The sequence below is a fragment of the Melospiza melodia genome, chromosome 4 (genome assembly GCF_035770615.1).
Source record: "Melospiza melodia melodia isolate bMelMel2 chromosome 4, bMelMel2.pri, whole genome shotgun sequence".
Lineage (NCBI taxonomy): Eukaryota > Metazoa > Chordata > Aves > Passeriformes > Passerellidae > Melospiza > Melospiza melodia.
The window spans coordinates 74712135-74738051 of NC_086197.1; the positions used below are offsets into that span (position 1 = coordinate 74712135).

The 25917-nt window shown below is 38.0% G+C and overlaps 2 protein-coding genes across 4 annotated transcripts; one reads left to right on the plus strand and one right to left on the minus strand.

Moving 5' to 3' along the window:
* Nucleotides 1-1731: 1731 nt before the first annotated feature.
* IRAK4 (interleukin 1 receptor associated kinase 4) lies at nt 1732-14030 on the minus strand. 2 transcript variants are annotated; one of them, XM_063155189.1, is made up of 12 exons: nt 13907-14030; nt 13075-13244; nt 11841-11986; nt 11324-11521; nt 10434-10594; nt 9700-9764; nt 9346-9460; nt 7212-7321; nt 4158-4341; nt 3317-3379; nt 2468-2626; nt 1732-2362 (listed from the first exon to the last, which is right to left on the minus strand). In XM_063155189.1, exons 2-12 carry the CDS (start codon nt 13233-13235, stop codon nt 2330-2332), a joined length of 1395 nt encoding a protein of 464 aa, XP_063011259.1. In that variant the 5' UTR covers nt 13236-13244; nt 13907-14030; the 3' UTR covers nt 1732-2329. The 2 variants fall into 2 exon arrangements, with proteins under 2 accessions (XP_063011259.1, XP_063011258.1); XM_063155188.1 differs by lacking the exon at nt 13907-14030 and having other exon boundaries at nt 12928-13192.
* On the plus strand, nt 13786-25198 carry PUS7L (pseudouridine synthase 7 like). 2 transcript variants are annotated; one of them, XM_063155186.1, is made up of 8 exons: nt 13786-14762; nt 15421-15580; nt 16774-16966; nt 18636-18734; nt 20191-20272; nt 21636-21913; nt 23549-23602; nt 24156-25198. In XM_063155186.1, exons 1-8 carry the CDS (start codon nt 13886-13888, stop codon nt 24477-24479), a joined length of 2067 nt encoding a protein of 688 aa, XP_063011256.1. In that variant the 5' UTR covers nt 13786-13885; the 3' UTR covers nt 24480-25198. The 2 variants fall into 2 exon arrangements, with proteins under 2 accessions (XP_063011256.1, XP_063011257.1); XM_063155187.1 differs by having other exon boundaries at nt 14606-14762; nt 15435-15580.
* Nucleotides 25199-25917: the final 719 nt, after the last annotated feature.

Here is a 25917-nt window from a genome sequence, read left to right on the forward strand (position 1 = left end):
AAAATGCTGAAATAGTTGACAGGTGATTGAACAGTTCTATCTGTTCTTACTTGCTCAGCATGAACTACTATACTATACCACAGCACTGGATTTCTCTCAGCTCTAGTTCTATGAAACCAGATCATCCCAAGTATCTTGAATTACCTTATTATAGTAACTAAAACAAACAAGTATGCTAGGATAATTTAATGCTTTGGAGGGAACAAAAGAAACTTAAGTCAGCTACTCTTATTCTCTGTTAGTGTTTAGAGATGTTGACTTTACTGTATGGAGACCTCAAAAAAAATCTGGGGTGGGAAAGGGAAGTTCCTTCTCCTTGTCCCCTGAATATTAAAAAAAAAATAGTTGCCACATAAGTTAGCTAGCTTTACCTAGTTAACCCCTCATATTCACTAAAGAAGTTCCAAACTTTTTTCTAAATTGTATGAAATAGAAGGTAACATGCTTCATTTTCAGTGAGGAAGGGAAACTACTGCCAAAACCTCACTGCTGTGAGCAGCACTGCAAACAGTAATGGTTAAGTATGACAGAGCAGGAACTCCCATGCTTGTGGCTGAGATTCTCCTCACTGAAGAATGTCACAGTTGGTGTAGGAACAAAAATGCTCTACCCTACCAGAGGCAAACAGAGCTGAGCAGGGAGTTGCTACAGCAAACACTCCTAGACAACACTGTAGCTGCATTCCAGCTCCAGGGATAGTAAAAAGCAGATGTGATCTAATAAACCTTCACGTAACAGCTGGAGGTGCTTAAAACTGAAGAATGGCTTCAGCAGATTTTATTCTAATTTAGCTTTATAGCAGCTTTTTTCTCCAGGTTCAGAGCTGTACAGCTTTTTTCCATGCAGTGAGGTTACCATAATGTTATTAACAGAAATGCAAGCAACATAAAATTATTATTATTTTCAAGGCTCAAAGTTTTAATAGTAGAAAGAAGTAATAATGCAGCAGGTTTTTCTATGTTAACAGTTTTTTACAATTTATTCTCAAAAAATCTAGAAGCCATTAGGTAGATCCTTTTTTCTAAATTAAGCTAGCAGTTTGAAAAGGCAATACAAACTGAATAAATAGCCAGAAATCTAATGATATCATTACACTGAAATCACATGCTTCCTACAACAAAATATATATTCCCGAATGAAGCCACACATAATCACAGAATTTCAAATTTAACTGTAGGCCAGACTATGTTCTTATCCCTAAGCTATTAACAAAGTTCACGAGGTGCAAAATGAGTTTATATGAAAATAACATCTTTCACTTACAATGGTAATATGCTCATACTTAGTCCAAAGTATCTGGAATCTTACTAGGCACTTTCATTCCATTTTTAGTCTGCTTTGATCTGTCAAAGTTTCTATTTTTAAAAGCTTTCCATTTATACTTTCAGAAGTGTATTTTTGTATTTAGTTAATATAAATATATATATATATTAAAAACAGCTTAATTATTTGACTAAGTAAAATGCAGAACTGGTCTTCACATCATCATTCTGATCCCTTTAAGAAAAGCAACCATCTGTATTTATAATCCATATGGAATCTTCTCCTAAAGTACTAAAAATATTCAATCCTCCTAAAATAGTCAAAATAGCTAAGAGTCTTCCTGTGAATAAAAATTAAATGGTTTGTCATCAAAGAGTTCACTGTAAGAAAGCATTTGCAAGTGTAAATGCATCTGCACAGCAAGATAACTATTTTGCTTGGGAATCCTTGAAATAAAAAAACAACCTAGAAAATGTCTTGCAGCCTTTATTTGACTAGAACTAACACCAGGAAGACTTTTTGATAATCACATTCACTAACAGTACCAGACCATTCACTCTAATATCAACTCTCAAGCTAAAATGTTAAGTAGAAGCTTGTTTAAATTGGGTAATTGTCATTTCTCAAAAAGACAACATTAAATACCATTATAGCTATTAAATGGTTTTGTCTTCAATAGACAAAGGCCTAGTAAACCTGATCAAGAAAGCAATTTGCAGAAAAAATATTCTGCCCAGTTACAGTCATATTTCTTTGCAGCAGACATACTACATATGGAAATAAAAAGATTCAAATAGATTGTAATATGGAAATGCATTTAAAAAGTTGCAGGAGAAGATGATGTACCAGCACTGCAATTTGTTAATACAAGAAAGTTTTCCCATGTTAAGGGCCCAGTGACCAAGGAAATGTGAAAGAGCTGCTGACAGGCCAACAGCTCACCTTACATGTGTCCAGAAAGTTCTGAAAAGCAGAATCACTGATAATGTTGCACTAAATACATATTAAATGTTTGGTACTGGTGTCTCCATTACAGAAACACTGGTGTGTCAGAAGAAACACATTATCAAGTTTTTATCTCTTGGAGCTGCTGTTGGACCTGGAAGAGAACAGACAGAAATATAATTAACTGATAGTGTGACCATATGCAGGGGAAACACACACACTCACCCAAAATAAGCCTTTTTTCTGAAAGACTACATACCATCTTAATGTCTGGCCTTCTGGTTTTTTTGTCATTCAGACACCGATCAGCAATTGAATACATTTTATGAATTGAAGGTACATCCCAGTCACTCATCTTTTCATCAACATAATCCTCAATAGTTGCTTCCTCATCCTCAATTTCATCTTTTATACTTAACTACAAGAGAATTTGAACCAACACGCAGATAACATTGTAAGTATCTGAACAGCATGTGAGACTATAAATAAACTATAAATTTTTATTAATTTATTATTTTTATTCTATATAATTTTAATTACCACAACATCATAAAGCAAATTTCTTTAAGCCATATCATACAGATTTAGCTGTCTCCCACTTCAAGGCTCAGTTTTCTAGCATTGTTTCTTTTGTAAGAGAAGAGACACAACCAACTAAGTATCCTAATAATCCACAAATATCCAAGCTTAAGCTGGTATAATTTTTTAAATCACTTTTATAAAGCCTCTTCCTATAAATGAATGTCTGTGTGTAAACTAATCTTCTGTCTCCAGTCTCAGTGACTGCAGTATCTGCTGGAAACTTCTAGTCAGAAATCAAATTTTAAATCTGACTGGTTTAGTCCAAAAGTCCTCAGCTCCAAAACACTTGAAGTGGGTTATCTGTAATCACACGTACTGTTTGAGGAACCATAAATGAGTAAATAAGCGGCAATGAGTAGAGGCAGATATTCTGCCTTCCTCTATGGGTCAGTCTGAAATTGCTGACCAACAATTTCTGAAATTGCTGACCAACAATTTCTGATTCTCAGAACCTCTTTACTGACTATGATTTCATAAAAGTGATCCTGGAGCAGTGAGAGGGAAGGAGAAAACATGAAGAACATACCAGCAACTGTGGCTCCCGGTTTTCATCCACTGGAGGAAGACCCGTTATTATTTCTAATAAGACCTAGAAGGGAAAAAAAATCAGAAGATAAAATAAAGCACAGAATAACCCTTAGCATATATATGATTTGCAAAAAAGAGCATGACCTCCAGGCTGTCAACAAATACCCTCAGGATTTGTGTTTGTCCAAAGATTTCCTATACAATTAATTGGTTTTGTTCTTATCTTTATTTCCATTAACAGCAGTGTGGCTTACGAATTCAACACAAGTTATTCTCAGCCTACATGGTGTTCCTTCACAGCAAGACTGAAGGATTTCCAAACTATTCAGACATAGTGTTGGGCCTGCCTTCCCATGAAACAAAATGCTGGGAAGGAAGTGGTCAGTAGTGAGGAGGGTCTTGGATCTATCCAGAACAAATTAAATTTTCTTCCAAATATTAAGCTCATGTCTTTTTTACTCAGCTCTAAGGCAAATTCAACAGGGACATTGTCTTTTTGGTGTTGAATATAGTAAAACACAGTAATTTTGGAACATTTTCTTACATTTTCTTTTTCAGCCTGAGTTACACTTTTGTGCAACACCATGCAAGCAAAAACGTTCCACACACTTCAAACCACATTTAGCTAGAACCTGGAATATTATTTATACTCTGGTCTTTCACATAGCAAATCAACATATTCAAATGATTTTAACACAAAATTTAGAAACACTATCTTAAGAAAATATCTTAAGAAAAATTATAGACCAGAGTAATCATTTCATTTCAGATACTCTTGATTTTGTGTGCTTTTATCTTTTACAACAGAATTCATATACTGCTTCCCACATTCTACTTACTACTCCAAAACTGAAGATATCAGATTTAGGGGTTATCTCTCCTCGCAGAGCTTCAGGGGCCATATAGGCTGCTGTTCCAACAATTCTTTCAGTCATGATTGTCTGTGTGAATGTTACAGATGCTCTTGCAAGGCCAAAGTCAGAAATTTTGGGCACATATGTATCAGTTAATAAGATATTTGCACTGGTGGAGAGGGGAGGTAAGGGAAGAAACAAAAAAGAAAAGAGAATTTTCTGAACATTACAGTAAATAGGTTTTATGACAGACTAATAATTCTTTAATAACCTGCTATGTAAACTGCTATTTTGACTATCTTGAAAGCTAAGATATTTATATATTATTCATAAAACAAGTTATGTAAATTTAGTTTTGCTGGAAATTGTTCAATTTCAAAATTCATTCCTCTAAATACATGAAGAACTGACTGCAAGATCCATCTATGTTTTTCTTGTGTGTGCATGCATAAAAAAATAAAAGGCAGGACAACAAAACACAAGGAAAAAAAAATACACACTCCCCCTACCCCCAAACCTTAGAAATACAAAACTTTCTTTTAACAGACCAGTTATGTTACATTTATGGTTTGGCTTTAAGAGAGACAATAGAGAATAATTAGCTCTGATCAACTTCTATTGGATCACAGTACAATTCTTACAGTCTAAATCTCTGCTCAGAACTAACAAAAGCAAGTTTTTTATACCTATTATCTAATACCAAGCCAACCATGACAAATTCATGTGCTAAATGAATAATACTCTTGTCTTGAAAGAAAACCAGAAACCTTATTACTGCTAGAATATTCTATGTGCCATGTTTTCACTTGACCTCCAGCTTTTACTTTCCTTAAAAAAAGGCAACCCTGACAAATGAGGCTCATCTCAAAGTCCTTAATGCTTTCATAAAATGCTCAGTGGGATGAATTACAGCAGAAATCTACTGGGTTTTAAACTTGTACCACTTAAAACCATTTTAAAATAGCTTGATTTAATATTCATGAAATCCTCATTTTCTGATCCCTTTAATGGGACTGTAAGAAATCCACAATGCCTGATATAACATATAACACTTCCTGGAAAGTTATACTTCTGACTTTCCCTTCTTGTTCACCCAACCTGAACACAATTAACACAGCTGTAAGTTACAATGGATCACTTGATGTGAGAGCTGCTGTAAATACACTACAAAAGGCATCATCCACCAAGAGAACAAGATCACAACTTCATAAATCTCAGCTTCTTATCAACTTGAATCCAGTCCAAAGAATGGTCATTTTTTGGGTACACCACAAAAAGCACAATAAATGCAAGTTTTACTGCAACTTTCAAGCTTTAAAAGAGAACAGAACTATCTCCTGGGCATAACCAACCCAAAAAACAACTGTGAGAATACCCATTAAATTCTGTCCCCTCTAGCCTAGAGAAGCTGTTCTAATGCCTGTGTGTTTATGAATGGTCTACACATTGCAGCAAAATGAAGACTGAAGTAATCTTAGATGTCTCTTCATCTAAATGTTATCTGGGAGTGGCAGCACTATTAACAGCACCAATCAAATGTATTGAACTACTCACACAAGTTGCAAAATGTTATTCAAACAAAAAAAACCCCAAACCCAATTCTCTAATATGATCAACTCACAGCAGTTAGAAGGGCAGAGGCACGCAAGGTAAAAAAGTGCATCCCTTGCAGTCATTACACTTCTCCAGAGGCTTAGGCAGGGAAGAAAGAAGAAACAGACTGTCAAAGCAGCAAGCACACACATGAGATAGCTGAAGCAAATGCTTGTTCCCCCCAAGCTGAAAGGTCACAAAACTGAATTTGCCTGTATTTAGCAGAGTTGCCAGAAGCCAGAAAGCTACTGAAACATTCATCTGTAACACGCAGTCAGTCGTTCCTTCTTAACCATCACAGAGAATAAGGCATTTGGGGCTTCTCTTCAAAGATTTGGCCTCTTTTTTAAGAAAACCAACACAGTAAACTGTAGCAGCAACAAAACAACAATGAAAATACCAGAAATAGCCAACCAAACTCTACAACAAACCCCCTACCTATTCTGAGTTCTGATGTCCATAGGAAAAAACTCTGGTATAACAAACAATGACCATTCATTATCATTGAAGAACCCTGAACTTCATGAACCTGACTGAAGTAATTTTACTGTATTCATAAAAAATAGGGGTAAATCAAAGGAGACACTGAAGAAGTGTTCTACAAAAAAAAAAAAAAAAAAAAGATGTGTTTTTATCTGAAAAATTCTCTATTGAAAAATTAATTGTTCTTCAACAGCAGCTTCACTAGAAGCAGTTAAAGAACAGAACTTTGTGTGTTCTCATGGCACTCAAATAACTATTTGAAAGTAACAGATACAATTTAAAATACAAATTACAATTTACATAATATAACACAATTACAATTACAATGCAAAACCTCACGGCTGGAAAGCTGTCCAGCAGCTAAGGGAGCTGGCAGAGAAGAGGCCTCAGGGAAGACCTTATTGCACCATACAACTAACTGTCTGAAAGGAGGCTGGAGCCAGGTGGGGGGGGAGGGCTCAGTCTCAGTCCAAAGCAGCAAGCAACAGGACAAGAGGAAATGGCCTCAATTTGTGCCACAGGAGGTTTAAATAAGCTGTTAGGAAAAATTTCTTCACCAAGTGAAGCAGTGAAAGAGGCTGCCCAGGAGAGCGGTGGAGTCACCAGCCCCAGAGATATTTAAAAGACATGTAGATGCAGGCACCTGGGGACATGGCTTGGCAGTGGACATGGCAGTGCCATGTTAACAGGGTTAACAGTTGGACTTGATAATTTTAAAGGTCTTTTCCACCCTAAGCAATTCTATGCTTCTAGCCCCATAATTATCTTTAGAAATCTGTACTGGTCATGTCCTTGTGGCACAGACAAGATTGTGGAGATGGATGTCACTTGCAGAAGATTGTGCCCTTGACTGAAGTAATGCTCTTTGCAGTTTGTTCTCTCTAAAATTACTTTAACAGGGAAAAGATGAAAAAGAAAAATGAAAATGTGAAAATGCAGCCAGCAATAGTCTGCAGGTTTTACCTTTTAATATCTCTGTGAATGTGATTATTTTCATGCAAAAAGTTGATGCCATTTGCTGTACCTTGAACAATTTTACACCTCATATTCCAAGGAATTGGTGGAGTTTCATCCTTGATTAAAAAGAGAGAAAGGCAAGTAAAAATCTGAAAGATATATATACACTCACATAAACCAAAACAAACATACAAAACCCCCACAACCCAAAAGTAACATCTTGCTATGTTTTGTTGTGTTCAAGTAAATGATTAAAAACACTACCAGCATACATTTCTTAACTGATTTGGGCAGAAATGCATGCCTTTGTCACATTACATTTTTTTCCTGCATTTTGCCTTAGATTAAGTTGTCAGTTGCAAAACATGTTCTTGGTTAAGGCTTGACTCTGACTCTCCAAGGCCAGCTGCTCTGCAAAGACCTATCTGTATCTACTGCAGCTCCCACTTTGTACTGGCACTGATACCAGGGCCTTCAACCCAAAGCAAAGAATTCAAAGCAATCCAGTGTTCTTTACGAACAACAAGAAGCCAGTCTTCCAGGATTTTTGGATTTTTTGAGAGTACAGTTTTATTCATGCTACTAATTAAACCTCAGAAGTAAGGACATCTACATTTAAAAGCCAGTAATCAAAAATGTTGTCAGTGGCCAAGGGAAGTGGATTACAGTATCTCCCCATTCTACCACCTCCCTTGCCTGCTCAACATCCAGACACAAAGATAATACAAGCAAGAGTCCATGCATCAAACATATCCAGTGAAGTCACAAAATTAAATTATCAGCAAGAACAGATGTTCAAGTAAATATAGTACTCACCTCTCTGATCTTATTAGAAAAAGATTCTTTCTAATTTATAGATTGTGATTTAGATTCCTTGATTTATGCCATAAATTTGTCCTCTTGTAAAGGAAGAGACATTTATTTCTCCTTTAGCTTTCAATTATCCCCAATATTTAAAGCTCCCTTGATGATAACAGCTAGTTACACTGATGACCATTTTCATATACATCCTTGTTAAGCACTGCTCATTTCTACAGATAAACTTGCACTGCCCTTAGGTAAGACTTATCTCTCTTCTGCACTGATTCAATTTAAAAAAAATTGCACCTGTAGTAGTGTAGGCAAGCAAATAAATGTAAACTGACACAGCAGTACTAACAGGACTAGTTCTTTCCTCAAGCACTGCTATTCATTCTCATCATAGCACCATGTTTTCCCCACTGGAGCAGAAGTATTTGTGCAGCCCTACAAAGGAAATGTCTCCAGATGAAAATTAAATATTTTTTCACCAATTATTATTTTATCAACCTAATCAGTTCCCTAATCCAAATCTTTCTCCAACTAATAGATGCTTGAACCAGTACAACCAGATTATCAGTGCAGAAAAAAAAGCAAGCCCAAGATCTTAGGTCTGAGGACATGAATGGTTGAAATAGCACCAATGTAAAATGTTCACCAGATTACAACCTCAGAAGCTGCAATTGCTTAGTATTGAGCAGATTTTTTGAACTCCTTCAACAAATTAACACAGACACTAATCTACTACCTTAAGTCTGGCTTACTATTGGACTGTGTGTCCTTGATAAACAGAGTTGCCTCACCAAACCAAAGCAACTTGTTATTTACGTAAGGCCAAGGCTAGAACATACACCATTTGATTAAATCATAAGCATTTATACAAAATAATAGTTTTTTAAATTGAAATTTACATTTACTGACGTACTTCAGAAAGAGATAAGCAGACTGAGCACTGTATTATAACCACTATCACAAGGACAATGAACAAGGTCAGTTTCACAGATTTCACAGAATCTCAGGAACCAGCAGAGAACATACCAACATAAGAACTGGGAACAAGACTGCAGCACCCTCTGCACTGCCTCACACAGGCACAGTCAGTGCAAGCTTCTGAGATGCTTCAGATACCAGTACATGACATTGCACTGACAGCCTGATTTAACTTTAATCTATCTAAAGTGTTTGTGTAAAATCTTATTGGAATACTTGTTACTAGAAAACAATAAGAATGTAGTAAAACATCATTTGGCCATCACAGTTCAGTTCCATTTGAAAGACATTCCACAGATTCTTGTACTTTAGCAAAGTAAGGCAATTGGAAGCTAGAAAAGATTTCACTTACCAGACAAGCAAGTCTGTCAAGCAATGAACCGTTGGGCATGTATTCATACACCAGACATGGCTGAGCACCATCACTTGAGAAACCAAGCAATTCTACTAAATTTTCATGCTGACACCTATACAAAAAAAAAAAAAAATCTGTTCACATGTGCTCTGAGAGACTTTCAATATTGAGGAAAACACAAGGCACAGGGAACTTGATTCCCAATGCCTTGTTTCACCTCTACTGCATAAAGCCAGGTTTGTGTGGTGATGTTTTAAAACAAACAAAATGTGATTGTGTACAAGAAACATTTTCAGTTAACATGCAAATCATTATGTTAGAAACACAAAAATTGAATAATGACATACTCACTTTGCCATTATGTTTATTTCTTGCTCAAACTGCTGTTTTAAGTCCTGAACACTAACATCGACCATCTATAAAAACAAGTATTTGACATTAACATCATTGGTTCATAATAAAATGCACAGCTGTTCATTAAGAAAAACAAAAAAAAGAATTGTATGCCTTTCTTAGTTAAATTTTCACAATATACCTTCTACTAAGTTCAAAAATAAGTATCAGATTGTCACTTTAAATTCCTTGGAACATTGTATAACTGGATAAATGGATCCATTTTCAGCAATAAACAGCTTATTCCATTCATTGCAGTTACACCCCAATAGTACTTAATTACAAATTCAATATTCACACAAAACAATGGTTATGAAGACTAAAATTCTGTGACAATTTAGCTTGTGAATCTCAGCCATTGTAATCTGAAATGGAAACCACCTTAGGACCCCTTCTCTTCTGGCACTTCTTGAGGGTGAGGGGAAAACAACTGGGGAAACACTCTGCTCTTCCCAACAACTCGCTTAGCCCCTCAAAGGAGAGCTCCAGAGAAGGCAAGAATTAGCTCCTGTGACTGTACTGACCTGCAACACTGATGGGACTAAGGATAAGTTTCTTAAGCCAACTAATGCGTAGGACAGTGACGACTTTTGGAAATCTATCATTCAATGCTTTTCACAATAAACAAGATAAACAAGTCTATTTGATAAAGTACACAGTCATTAAAATGAAAAATCCCCAGGACAACTCACAGCCATGAGCTTCTTGACAGCCACGTTTTTGCCATTGATGTAGCCCTTGAACACAATGCCAAAGCCGCCTTCTCCCAGTTTATTACCTCCCGCTGATTCTGGTCGCACATCAAAATTATTTGTAATGCTTTCCAAGTCATGAAACAAAAAATTCTGGAAATCTGAAAGACATTGACATTTAGCACAAAACTGTGTTTTCACTTAAGGAACGAGGTTTTCTGTTTCAGTTCTCTTAAAACAAAATCTTGCTACTGCACAAAACCTGACCCAGTGGAGCCCTACTTCCAGCTCTGTGATGAAGATACCAGAATCACAAAAGGAAGCCAGATAAACATATACAATTACCTATGCATCATTTTCTTCACAACTAACACTGTAGCACACATCTGATTGCATTTTTGATTCATACTTGCAATACAGGTAGCAGACATTAAATGTGTAGCAGATCACAGAGAGAGCCACAGTGCCTTATATACAAAAAATACACCAAGGTTACATCCTGGCAGCAACCCAAAAGTGAACCTTCAGGAAACAACAGACCAACCACATACTTTCCTAAAATGCCTTCTTCAGTCATCTTTTCTGCAGCATTCTTAGTAATTTCTGACATACAAAATCTAGTTTCAAAGCATGAGATGCTGAACAGTCTATAAAATAAGTATTGGAAAAGCACACAGGATTATGTGTGGTAAAAAAAGAAATTGCAATTTAATCAACATTTAAGTTTTCCCTCAAAGTAGGTGATTTATTGGCAAGATGCTGTTTCTCACAGATGCACCATGACAGGAATAGAGTCATCATTCTAATGAACTGCTATGATTTATTTCACATGGGGTGAAAGACAGATCAGCAAAAAAACAGCACTGAATTCTACCAAAGTAAATGTCTACCTGTGTTACTGGACTGTGAGCTGCTTTTTTCTTCACTTGAGTAGGAAGAATCTGAATGCTGCTTCTCAGCACTCTGAGCTAAAGCAGGCTTTACAGATGTCACCCTTTTTTCTTGTACAGGTAGTTGTTTCTCATGTATAGGCAAGGTTTCCTGTGAAGAAAGAGGTAATGTAACTTCCTGTGGCATCCTTACAGCTTCTGAAAAGGGAATTTAGAAAAAGTGTTAACTATATTAGGAACCAGAGAAAAACTAAGTAATGTTAATGCCAATATTTTTCAAAATTAGGAGACACATAAGTATCACCAGGTTATATTGTGCCACTATGTGTAAACTCCAGCACTCATATTGAAACTTTAAATTCATACTTAAACTGTTATTACAAATGATAGAAAGTGGCAAATATATTCATTTTTGTTATTTTAACCTAATCCTTTCTGCTTTTCAAGTTAGCATGAAGCTCTTTAGCATCTTAGAAAACTGAGAACACAACAGAAAATGTACAAGAATAACAGTTACCTGGAAGCAAAAGGCTTGCTGGTGCTAGGAACTGATTCCTGATCAGCAGATCCACAAGATCAGCAACTGTACAGTTTGTGGTTCCCCAGTCATAAAGCAATTCACACGTGGGGCTCTTTCCCATTTGTACAAATGCCTCAAATTTCCTTAAAAGATAAATATTAAGACCAGTATTTAAAAAAAGAAAAAATTACCTCAAGAAGCATAAAGGGAAAGAGATTAAAGGCAAATGACAAAAATAATCCACATTAAAAAAAAAATCTGAATGCACTGCAAAAACCCCAGTTTTCTGAAGACACAGCAAAAAAAAATGAAACACATTTAAAATCGGGATAAAACCATGCAAAATATGGGAAAAGCTATGGGCTTTTATATATACATATACATGGCTTCAGCTGTCTGTCTAGGATCCATAACATATAGGCATCTTGGACTAACAGAGAAGAGAATGTCAGACAGAGACACAGAGCTAGTCAGAACCAGATCAAATATAATTGTTTGATCAAAAATATATTGTTGATCAAAATATAATCAATATAATTGATCAAAAAATAATTGTTTTGCATCCATTTAACATTCACACTCCACCTTGAATATTTTGAGATGGCCATTAAGAAGAAAATGAGATCCAGCATTCTGACTCATTTAATATTATTACTGACAGAAAAACAAAGATTTAACACTACCATTACTAGGAAAGACTGGAAACCCAAAATTATATATACAGAATGTAAAAATCTCAGTCTTTGAAACAGCTTCAACAAAGATTCAAGAAGCCCTTCAAGCAATGAGGTGCTCATAAAATATGGCAAGCATTACTCCTTAAGTGAATTTGTGAGTTTTAGGCCTGGGGCTCCCCACGTTTGTTGGGCATTTTCTTGAAGCAGTGAGTTAGAAGTTACAGCGCAGCTGTCTCTTGGGCACCGTAACATCAATGCCTACTAGCCTTTAGCGTACAGAAACTTATGCAGCCCGTCCTGCATCGTTAAAAATACCTGCGTCTGGAGTTCTAATTAATCCTCATTTCTTCAGTCAATTTTCTGAGGCTTGCTTAAACCCGAGCTGCAGTACAATTAGGAGTAATTACCTTGCGTTCCCTAAGGAAACGGGAGTGTAAGGCGCAAGGGCCCTGCAGCACACGAGGTGCAGCAAGTGACAGTAACGGGCTGGCCAGCGGGGCTAACAGGGTACTTGTGGCGACGCACGAGTTTGGGGTACGGGACTGGTGTAGGACCTTATGTGCACTTGGCTGTATCTGCTTTCCCCGGACGGGTTGGTTATATCCACCGCCAGTTTCTTCCACCCTTCCTGCGGGTCGATGAGCTCCGCCAGGCGCCGCACGAGCCCGTAGCTCAGGGAGCGGACGCGCGTGGAATCCGTCACGGGCTCGCCCATCCTCCGCTCCTGCTGGGACACAGCGTTACCCGTGCGGCTCGCCGGGAAGCGCCCGCCCCGGCCCCCGCCCACCATTCCCGGCAAGGCGCGCCCCTGCACCCCGCAGCCGGGGCGCTGCCGCCCGGAGTCCCCTCACGCCTCACCGTCGCTGCCCGCCCGCGATCCCCCGGGCGCCGCCGCCCACCGGCCGGTACCGCCGCGACGCTTCCCCTCCGCCTGTACAGCTTCCCCTTTAAGGGGGCGGGGCCCAGCCCCCGGTGCCGCTGACGTCACCGGCGCGGTGGGGACACAGCGGAAACGCTCTCCCACCCGGCGCTCCCATAGGCGGCCGAAAGGGGCCCCGCCCCCGGCACGACCCATGTCCGGACGCGAGGAGGGGGGGCTCGCTGTCTCGTTGTATTTCCCCCCGGCCCTGGGGAGCTTGGTAACGTCCCTGGGCCCCTCTGATGGGAGGAGGAAGAGGCTGTGGCGCCCCTTGGCGGCGGCTTTCGGGGGCGCCCCGCTCCCTCCCTGCGTCCCTGCACCCGTCCGTCCGTCCGTCCAACCATCCCTGCTTGCCTCCCTCCCCGCCTTGCAGTAGCAGTTGATGCTCTTCCGCCCCTCTCCCCCTTTCCTGTCCGGCCTGGCGGGGCGCAGGGCAGGCCGCGGCCATGCTGCCCTCCTTCAGTTACCTGACCGAGCACACCGGCTTCCGCGGCACCATCAAAAACGCGCCCGGGGACTTCGTAGTGACGGAGCTCGAGGTGCCCGAGCTCTTCCTCGGGGACTCCCGAACTGAATTGCTCCCGAAGAGCAGCGAAGCGGCACAGAGCGGCCCGTGTCCGCGGGAGCCCAAAAGGCGGAGGACGGAGCCCCCCGGGTGCCCGCGGGATTCTGCTCCCGGAGCTCCGGGGCAGGGCCCAGGCCGGGCGGGAGACGGCTGTGCTGCATCCCCGGAACAAACCGGGCCTGAGGGAGAGCCCGAGCTGCAGCCCGGCCTCGGGGAAGCCCCAGGGCTGGAGTCCTTGCTCGGCGAGCCCGTGAGCGAGCTGCTCCACAAGTTTGCCCGCGATGTGAAGGATGCGTGGCGCTCGGGAAACAGCGCGGATGCTGCTGCTAGGGAGTTCTCGCTAGGACCGAGGCTGGACAAGAAAATTCGGGCTGATTTACACAGTGCCGTTAGGCAGAAATTCCCCTTTCTAGTCACTCTTACAAAAGACAACGAAATGATTGTAAAAGGGAATCCTGATTATAGAGAACTTTGTCAATTAGTGACTGAAAAGGAAACAAGTGGTTTCTTTAAATTTTTAGATGCAAAGCTAGAAAATTCTACGTTTTCCTTTGAGCCTGATGGAAACAAAGAGCACAGAAAAACAGTTCACCACTTTATCAATAGAAAATTTGGAAAGCTTTTAGAAACAAAATCTTTTACCATGACAGATGTCAGTGATCAGCCAAGGACATCAATAATGGTACGGTTTCGAGAAAAAAGTGGGTCCAGAAAAAGGTGTGCTGGTGGCTTTCAGGACAAGCAAGATGTTTATACAGGTAAATACATTTTTAGTGAAGGTGACAGGTATTACAGTGTTCTGTAGGTAAGACTGATACTCACGATAATTTTTATACTGTCAGGTCACTGTTTATGTTGAAATAAATCATTATCAGTGCACTGGTGTTACACCCTTGGAGAACAAAATGGAGGAATCGAGTTACTGCAGGGATTTGGCATCAGCTGCTCGCTGATAATGGTTACAGTTCTTTTGATTGTAGCCACTCACTCTGTGGCATTCCCAGGGTGATAGCTTTCCTTGAAAATAATTGTGGGATTTTAGCAGGTGCATCTAGAGACTGAACAAGTTAGTAAGGTCAAATTTGACTTATGATCTCATTCTTCAAAGCATTCTCTGATACAGAGAATGTTTCCTGCAATACATCCATGCATGTCTGTTGAATTGTGTTGCATTTTATGAGGTACAGTTCTTTAAGGCATCGGGGTTTTTCGTTGGTCTGAGTTTTGTGTACCATTTTTATTTTTTTCCTTTTGTGCTGTAAAAGTCCCATTTGATGTAGATTTGTGGGGTAGGAGGGCAGTTTCTTTACAGTTTCCATGCTGTTACAGTTCAAGGGGCAGAACCTGCCAATCTGTCATGGCACAAGACTGAAACATAAAGGCAAGTTTCTAATAATTCTGAGATGATTATTTCAGCTTTCACCCTTCAGAAAGAAAACCTAGAAACACTAGAAGCAATCGGCTTGTTGGCAGCAGAACTTGATGTTCTTCCTTCAGACTTCAGTTACACTGGCATCAAAGATAAGAAGGCTATCACTTTGCAGCCTATGGTGGTGAAGAAGGTGACTCCTGAGAGGTACTTAAAAAATTGGGCACAAGCAATTTACCATGTAGTTTTTGGTGTTAATAAGTATCACCATGGTAGAATCCCTTGAAATGTTGTTGCTGATGTGTCTTCCCCTTCCCTATATAGAGCAGAGTGGAAATGGCTTTAATCTTTTGTGGCTTTAGGGAATATGCAATTTAGCACTCAAATCAATGGCAAAACTCCACTGCAAACTGGACTGTAAGGCCTGTTGTCCAAGAGATAATTAGCAAAACTTTGCACGAGTGTTTAAATGATAAAGAAAAATAGGTAAATGCATCTACACAGCAAGAAAAATATTTTTTATAGATTAACAGTTTATGATGCTATTAAAATATTGCTTAGGATTCAAGCTCTTATGCTGAAATTTTCCTTTGATTTATGTTGTCATCTTATTAAAAAAGGTCCCATACCTTCTTGGTGATTTCTCATGGGCATCTCTTCACAGCACAGCCAACAAACTCCATCCCTCTCCTCACCCAGCTGTCCCACTCTTTTGTAGCACTCATCCTTATTGGACACAGCTGTGGCCTGTTAAGGGCAGGCCTGTTCCTAATCTCTGGTGATTGGTGCAGCTGCAGCTCCTCAGGTGTGAGACTGCCTTCTGCACTATCTTTATGTTCTTACATTCTATCCCTCCGCATATTTGAATGACTCTTATTTACGCATAAGAACAAAGAGATTGAGTGGGTATTTTAAAGAGTAAATATTTGAACTGTCAGCTGTGTTTCCAATTACAAGCTTGTGTGAGCACACCCAGAGAATCAGTGCACTGAAATTGTTTTTGTTAAGGCTGATGGAGAAAGAGCAATTGTGTTTTGGAGTCTGCTAGAGCACATTACCTTTTCTTTTCCTTTCTCTTTAATGAAAAACAGATTTTGAGGAGGTAAGAGTAAAAAAATTTCTAGATTTTCAATTAAAAAAATTAAAAATTCTGAGAAAGTTCCATGAATTGCTTAATTCCAGCATAATAATGCCAATAATTTAAAAAGTACTTCTGAATTATAACTAAATTTTAAGACTTCTATCTCTTAATTTGATTTTGTTTTCTTGTAATCATTGTTTTACATCCCATTTTATTTTTAAAGTGTTTTCAATGTGAAAAAAGGTGAAAAAGACATTAATTAGAAGTTGTATAGCTTTAGTAGAGGATGGTCCATAATTTCTCCCAATTTCCTATTTAGGTTGAAGGAAATTGGAAATAAAATGGAAAAAAAAGGCATGAAAATATACAACATCCGTCCAGCACAGCAGCACCTCAGACTTGGTCAGCTGAAGGGCAATCACTTTGACATAGTTGTGAGAGATCTCCAGCAGCACAGTCATGACTCTGGTGATTTGGAGGAGAGAATAGCTGAAGCAGTGGAAAGTGTTGAGGTAAGAAAGACTCATGATAATGAACAGAGTTTTAATTCTTTGCTGTTATAAAAAGTACATTTAAGGAAAGTGCTTGTAATAGCACAATAACGGCAATGTTTCCCAAGTTTGGTGCCCTTTGCAGTTTTTTGTCTTTCCTGCATTACTTAGGGAATCAGGAGTAAAATTGCCTTCCAAGAAGGAATTACAAGTGAATTGGTCCTGTGTTTCAGACTGGAGACCCCAGGGTGGTGCAGCAAAAGAAAAGGGGAATTCAGTAACAAATGAGTGTGGATATAAGAGCCATTGCTGCACAGAGCTGGGGTGACCAAAGTGATGTGTCTCACTGTGGCAGATGAAGGGGGAAACAATGTACTTACCCATCCATATAGTGTGTATGGGATACCTGTATACACACACACATGCTCACTGCACATCACAGCTGGTTGCCTTTTTTGGTCATGTCAGGAACATGCAAGTCAAAAACTTTCATGGTATGAACATATGTGGAATGTCCATCTCTGAGAAGGAAGACTCCTCTGAAGTGCAGTGGATTTTGATTCTGCTTTCCTTAGTTGCTGACGAAAACTCCAATCATCAGACATTCTTAAGCCACCAAGAAAAATAAAAGCAAATAATAGAAGGGAAAATTGTGGATATTTTTACAGTATTGATTTTCTTGCCCTATCTTTCAAAGTAATAAATATAATATAAATTGCTTTTAGAAGATTCATCCAGGAATAAACTCTTAAATGAAAATTACCCACTGTGCAAAAGCAAAATACATTACATGTATTTTGGAAAATAATTTTATTATTGAGAAAAGCATTCAGCTGGTACTACATTGCTTTCTTTGCTCCATCTGACTTCTTTTTTTTACTGTTTGGAAAATGAACCCAAATTCCTGTGATCATGTGTCTTGCTTTATTAGATTTACCTTACTGGTCAGAAGATAAATGACAATACAGGATACATATTTATCCAAAATATGCATTTTTCATCTTCTGTGAAAGCAAAATTGTGTATGGAACATATAGGTGTCCAAAGCAAGATAATAAACTTTGTACCTAATAACCATTTGCAAAACAAGTATGTGTTTTGTGCTTGTCTACTCCATGTATACTTACTATTTTCTAGAAAAGGGTGTTCTCCTTGGGTCACATGACTGTGATTTTTCTTCACACATGTGACCTAGAACTCATCAGGAGATTTAAAATCCCAGTTAGCAGAAGTGTTCACTTTTGACCTTTATATTGCAGTAATAACAGAAATTATCTCATGTTAAAAAGATTTGTGTTTTTAAGAAAAAATATCCTGTGGTTACCGTTCATTAGCTGTGCTGCATTTGCTTGAGTAGAGATAACATAATCTGATACATGTAAAAAGCTTAATTACTTTGACTTGACCTATAGTTGTAATTATCATAATGAACTATATAGGAATAATTTTGTTTCATTTACCTGGGATCTTTTTAATAATGCGAAGACAATGGTAGTACTTGATCGTCTTTTCAGATATCTTTTTAGTGCCAAAATATTGTAATGAATTTTGAGTTTTGCTTTTCATGTAACTTCTGATTCTGGTTTTATACATTTTGGATATAAATATAGATGTATGTGTGTTGTCTGCCTGGTCTTGATCATACCCAGTACTTTCATGCATGTAACATATTTATCCTTTCTCATTCTAGACAAAAGGTTTTGTGAATTACTACGGACCTCAGCGATTTGGACAAGGACAAATTGTTCAGACAGATCAAATAGGATTGGCTTTACTGAATGAAAAAATGGTATTTCCATTTTGCAATTTGAGTACTTACTGTCAAGAGAATTTCATATTACTGTTGCAATATCTAGCACTGGAGTTGATTTTCTCAGTGAACAGTTTCAATTGTGAGATAAATCCATCTGTGTGCTGGAAGCAATTGCTAGATCAGTTTCAATAGCAGCTTAAGCATGAAGATATTCACACTAAAACTAAAGCCTTCTTTTAAACAGCAAGTGAAGCTTTAAATAGTTCTGGGGTGATAGTTCTGTCTGTGATTGGGATTTTCATCATGCCCCTTGGCAGGAAAGTGGTTGCATTCCATACAGGATTTGAACACTGCAAAGAAGCAGGCTTCATACAGTGTTTATTCATGGTCTGATCACCTTCAAACTGCAGCTTCTTTATCCTGCTGGGGGTCTGTTTACTTCTTAAAAATGTCACACAAGTTTGTAAGAGAGGATTTGCTTTTTCAATACTGCAGTAATTTATCTGCAAATATAGAAGAGATTTCTGCTTTCCATTATTCCTTGACTACTTTCCCAAACTCTCAGTTCTGAGCTTATTAAGTAATAATTAATAAGATAAGAGTAATGTACTTTTCAGTGTACATAGTATAGTGTTTGGCACTATAGAAGAAGTAGGTGGGAGACTAATCAGACACTACAAAGTCAAAAGGAAACTTGAATATCCTTTTCTTCTAATCTTGTTTTGATTCTGAGAAAAATCAGGAAAACCTATCTTTCAAATATAAGAATCAAGATTTGAGGGCAGTCCATGAAAGTTGCTGTTGATGTATCTGACATCAGATAGCAGTTGGACCAGGTGCCAGTCCCTGAGGAGTAATGATTTAAATCCTTAGTCTTAACTTAGTAATTTAATTTAAAATAGGTAGGAATTACTGTCTGTATTAAAAATGTGCCAGTATGTACTTGCACAGTCCAATACAGAGGAGGACAAGAGCCAGGTGTCACAGGTTGGTAGAAGTGCTAGCAAATTGAGCAGCTCCTCCAGTATTGCAAGCAGCAGAGATTACTGTAGTGTTTTATCTAACCTAATACAGGTCAGTATTAAAAAACAAAATTAAAAAAGTTTTCCCTCTGTATGAAACTGTGAAAGTGTTCAGTCTAAATTTTTCATGAAGCATGCAGGATGGAAGGAACCTTCCTGTTCAGGATAGAATGATGACAATTTCATGTGGAAAAGTTTGAACTGGATGACCAAGACAGTGACTTGTTTTCTCACAGAGCTTTGAAAACTGTTTTACATTTTCTGGGTGACTAAAACCTCTTTTTAATCTGAGAAGGGGTACAACACATTGTTCTGTGGTTCATGAGATCTTCTGGGAAAGGGAGAATTTGACAGTAATACTGATTTAATTTTGAGAGCTTGCAGAATATGTTGAGACAGAATTGCATGCATGATTACCTGTTTAGCTGATAAATAGTCATATTTAACTGAAAAAAAAATGTGCTTTTAAGGTGCAAGCTGTGAAGTTATTTTTCACACCCGAAGATACTGATGATCCTGTAAACAATGCAAAAAGATACTTTCTTCAAACTGGTATGTCCACTTAAATTGTCCAAGTATTTATGCAGAGTTGATATTGTGAGGTACTGTGTTGCTGCACAGGGAAATACTTTTTATTTTCCTACTGCTTTATGCTACTTACACTTCATTATAATGAACTTCATTATAATTTTTATATGTGCAACTCAATAGAATTGCATGTTTCAAAATTATATGAGGGTGAGGTCTTAAATGTGCAAAATAGTGGAAAATGAATGTACTTCAGGTGCAAGAAAATATGGAAGCAAACACTGTATATCATAATGCTGGAAGAGACCAAGATTTATCAGGGGAGTTCTGGCCTCCTTCCATCTGTCTGCTTTTGGATAATGACCTTCTTCTCCCTAGTGAGGGAAATGTACAGGAATATGGCACCCAACTCATACTCAGCACTTAACACATCTACTTTCTTTCTTTATTGAACTAAAATCAACAAAATAGGTCAAAGGCAGGAGTGTGCTGAGTAGATTGCTCTGTTTGCCATATTTATTGGTTTTATCATTCAGCCAAACTTTCTCAACAATTTGAAGTTGCTTTCAACTTCAAACATACTTTTCTTTTCAAATATTCCACATCTACTAGCCTGCTTATCACTGTAGATTGTCTTATCAACTATGATATGTAGCTTCAAAAGCCAAAGATGTTTTTGGTTTCACAAAAAAGTGTAAGATAAATGATTTTGTTCTGTACATGGCTGTATGATGCATGGAACTTCCAACTGATGTGGACCCTGAAAGCAGCTGCTTGCCTTTTCCTGAAAGCAGACATAGAAGTCTGTGCAAAAGACTTCATCAGGTAATCACTTGTGATATGAAATAAAAACCCCATAAAATTTTAAATATACAGCATTTATATAATGCAGTAAAAATCTGATTAAGTGCATTTTCATCTTGGTTAAGAGTCAGACTTCCCTGAGGCCAGTGTAATTTTTGCCTTTAAAATAAAGACATGGTTTTTACCTGCTGTGAAATACATCTTCTGAAATGATGAGAAGTAGAGATTTAATGTTCTTTTATAGCTTGGTTTTTACTTCCAGTTACTTCCAGTTCAAAAAAACCACTTTGGAGTGATAAAAAACGTTTTTAAAAAAAAAAATTGTTTGAACTAGGGTGAATAACTGAATGACAGCTAGTTTAACTTATACTGCATGAAACAGAATAAAATTCATGGGTCTGTGTTGATAGGCATACAAGATGAAATTTGTCTAAGGCAACACATTGAAGGAAAGGAAATAATCAAAGCATGGAGACATTAGACTGACAGCTTTTTTCTCTATTTGATTATTTTATCTTTTTAAATGTCAGGTAATACTTGAATAATCAGGGATTACTGACATGGTTATTTTTGTTTATGTCAGAAGATGCAAAGGGCACACTTGTAATGCTGCCAGAATTTAAAGTAAGAGAGAAGATGTTGCTACGAGCTTTAAATCGCTATGGTGTAAATCATGAAGGTTGTACCAAAGGATGGCTCAACATTCCTCACTCCTTGCGCATATTCTATGTCCATGCTTATTGCAGTAAAATTTGGAATGAAGCAGCATCATATAGGCTGAAGACTTATGGCTCCAAAGTGGTTGAGGGTGATCTTGTCTTCTTGGAAGAAAATGATGAAAGCATTTCCCTGAATGACAAGGTGAGTCTTCTTGTAAAGTAGTTCTTGTAAAAAGAAAACACCAACAACAAAAACCCCAAACAACTCCATGTACTTGAATATATAAGCAGACATACTCTAATGCCTTTATTTTGGTTCTTTCATTAAAATATTTCATATTTGTGACTAAGTTAAAAAAAACATCGTGTAGGATTTTTTTTTGTTTCACCATAAATAGAGCTACAAGCTAGACATACAATTAGCATCTTTAATCTATTTTGGCTGTTCTTTTTATTCAAGTGAGAGGAAGGAACAGGAGGTCAGAAATGATACATGTGGAAATTTAGTCTCCATGGTATATAATGCTCTTAGGATCTGACTGGGGAAAGCCTTCAGAGTAGAAGACTCTGGGTGTTTCCATATTACTAGTCAGTGCAGATATGAGTCTTGCTCTCCACATCAGGCCTTTCCTAAATACAATGCTGAGTGTGAGTCCAGGGTGAAAGGTAGCCTCAGGCTGATCTGATAATCTCATTGCAGTTACAGAGGCAAGATGTGTTTAGCACAGTTTCACTGGTGCTGCGTCTAAACTGGTACCAGCTGTTCAAAAAATGCAGCAGTCTTCTTGGTAAAGGACTAAAAGGCAAGGGAGTGCTTCTGCTTACCCATAGCTCAGCCTGGGAGCTGTGCATGGAGCCATAGGTGAGCCAGTGAGTAGAATCTGGCAGTGAAGTGTCTGGTCCCAGGTTTTGACGTACCATAGTCCATTCTGAAGTGCTCTCTTCAGATGCTCTCTCTTTTAGGGTTAGCATACCTTATTGTGAAGACAGCTGCCAAGTAGCAAGTGGTAGGACAAGAGGAAATAGCCTCAAGTTGTGCCAGAAAAATTTAGATTGTGTATTAGAAAATATTCTTCACCAAAAGGGTTATCATACACTGGAACAGACTGCCCAGAGAAGGGGTTGAGGCACCATCCCTACCGGTCTGTGATGAGGGTTTAGTGGTGGACTTGGCAATGTTTTGCAGCTGGATTCAACCTTTTCCAATCTAGATTATTCTATGATTCTATCTTTCTCCTGATCAGATCAATCATAAACTGTGCAGTGTTTCCTAGAGAACAAACAGGTGTGTGCAGAAGCAGAATGTAATTAATTTCTTTTGGGTGAACCTCTTACAAATTTGAAGGCAAGAGCATTTGAAAGGCTACCTCCAGTCCCTATGGAGTAGCTTGTGTTTCAATTGATATTTTTGTTTACTTGTATTTTTGAGAGTGAATGTTAATGGAACAATTAGATCAAATGAAATTAAAAGATGTTTTAAATTCAGTATTGAGTTACTGAGTTTTATATAGATATATTCCTTCTTAATATAAAACTTTTTTTTGTATTTTTACATTTGCTGATGTAGCACAAGATGGCATTTGTTAACTTCAGACTCAAAGAATAATAGTGGCAGACATCAGTAAATATTTAATGCAATGCCATCTACCAGTAACTGATTAATATAAATTAAGCATATCTTAAGATTTTTTCATACCTGAGTTTATTGCCCCTGCAGTAGTCAAATAACCTTAATATTCTGTGCAAGTTTGTGAGTACAGTGCATAATTCCTAAAATAAAGCATATGACTTTACTTTTTAAAGGTTGGTGTTTTTTTCTTCTTAAATGTCTTGTCAGGTTCATGTAGTCACTGCTGCAGAAGAATCAGCTAACAAATATTCTATATACCAAGTAAGTCTGTATGAAAAATTCTGAGTTGTTGATCTTTTTATCTGATTAAAATGTTTTATTTTAAATAATGTGATCAATTTAACTGGTGCAGTCTTTGTCCCTGCCTGAATGCTCATTGAAGAAAACACATGTGAACTAATTTCCACTCTCATAACAAATTTACTTGGTAGTAGAAATAAGTACAGTGTCATTTGCAGTATAGCAATATTTATCCTGAAGCTGAATACTTTGGGAAAGATTTCAGTCTACTTGGAAAAACTTTCAAAAGAAGTTGACATTCTAATTTTTGAAGGTTTCAAAGTATAGTTGTGAAGTCTTGCATGGCAACTGAATGTCTTTACTGCTATACACTGCTTTGTTTTAGGAATCCTGATACATTGATTATTTTTTCTGCTTTAATGACATTCAGGATATCTGCCAATGCACAAGAGAATCTGTTGGTTTACTATTTCAGGCCCCAAAACACAAGGTTTAAACACATTTTAAATGATCACATTTATTTAAAGGGGAATGGGTGAGCATTACCTCAAATAAGTTTGTTTTTTCTTTGAAGGTAGTTCTTCCGATGGTGGGACACAGTATCAAGTATCCCAGTAATAAAGTTGGACAATGGTACCATGAAAGACTTTCTAAGGATGAGCTGGAGTTGTGCAAATTCAGAGTGTCTCCGTTACAGCTAAATATACCTGGATGCTACAGACTCATTTTGAAAAATGTTAAGAATGTCTCATATTTTTTGGAAAGTAGTGAAAAAGAGATCAAAATTGAGGACAACCATCTGAATGATTTAAAAGTCTCTCTTCATATATCATTTGACCTTGATCCTTCATGTTATGCAACAGTCTGTCTGAGAGAAATAATGAAATGTGATTTTTAAGATTCCACTTAACAAAAGATTGCAGGAATATTGTACAATGTTGTTATTTTAGATGTAATGCCAGAAATATAATGCAGAATAAGAGGTTCAAGTCACAAACAGGAAAAATTTGTAGATTGAGATTCATATAGATAAGGAAAAAAAGCATTACCTAAATCCTTTGGAATGTTTCAAAATAATTCCAAACTCTGAATGTGTTGAATTCGTTGGAGTAAAACTGTTGCACCAGGAAGGTCTAACAGAACTTGAAGAAACCATGGGCAACCAGCATGAATTTCCTCTTTGCATAGGCATTTGGCTTGCAAAGTCCTGGAAAAGTATTTGGAGCAAACAAATGTGTCTTATAATTCATAGTATTTTTTATATGTTTTATACTAAATGCTATTCAAGCAGTAATGTTACAAGTTTACAGCCTAAAAAGTTTCTAACTGAAAAGTTGTACTAAAGTTTCCCAAATATATTGTGTTTCATTGTGTTCAGGTACTAAGTGTTAAAATGTTAAAGTCCTGAGTCAACAGCAACAAATTGTCGGTTGCATTATCAGACATTTGATGAATGCCCCAAATTGAGTTAATGCTGACCTTTTCAGGATTCAGTAGTGCATAGCTGGGAGTGCCTATTTCAGTAAGCTCTTCAAGATCAGGTGAGTACTTGACACCACTGAAAAAACGTTTATAATAAAATCAAAACCATGTATAATAAAACCATTGTTTACAAGATGCAGGCTCTACTGTTACTGTCAAGTCTTGTGGTAGTACAAAAAAAATATACTAACCAACTTTGGAAAAAAAACTTTTCTTTTTGATTAAGTAAAAAAAAGGCAGTTAACTGTGATAAAATAAGTGGATTTTTGAAAAAGGGTACAACAAAAAAAAACATCATTTACCTTGTCTGTTTGCCTCTGTACCACAATATTTGTGAAACCAAGTTAGGATATTGTGGTTTGGATAGGTGGAAAACCAGATGAGTGAAAATGTGATTGGATGATGAGATGCAGGGAGTAGTAGTTAAGGGGTCACACCCTCCCTGGAGTGAATGTCACTGGGGTGTCTTCTAGACCCATCAAGCTTTGTGTCTTTGTCAGTGGCCTGGAGGAGTGGATGGAATTCACCTTCATTGAATCTGCAGATGACCCCAAATGAAGGGAACAAATGGATATTCTGGAGGGTCAGGCTGTTGTTCAGGGCAGCCTAGATATGTGGAAGGAAGAGGCCAATGGGAGCTGTGTGACACTCAACAAGGACAAAAGTGAAGTGCTACCCATGGGAAGGAAGCACCAGTGCCACTGCCAGCTCTGCAGGGACATGGTGAGCAGCTGAACAGGGGCCCTGTCCAGCTCTGCTCCTTGGCAGCAAGAACGAGCAACAGCCTTCTGGAATAGGTTAGCAGGGACACAACCAATAGATCTTGGGCAGGTATTACATCCCAATTTCCAGCA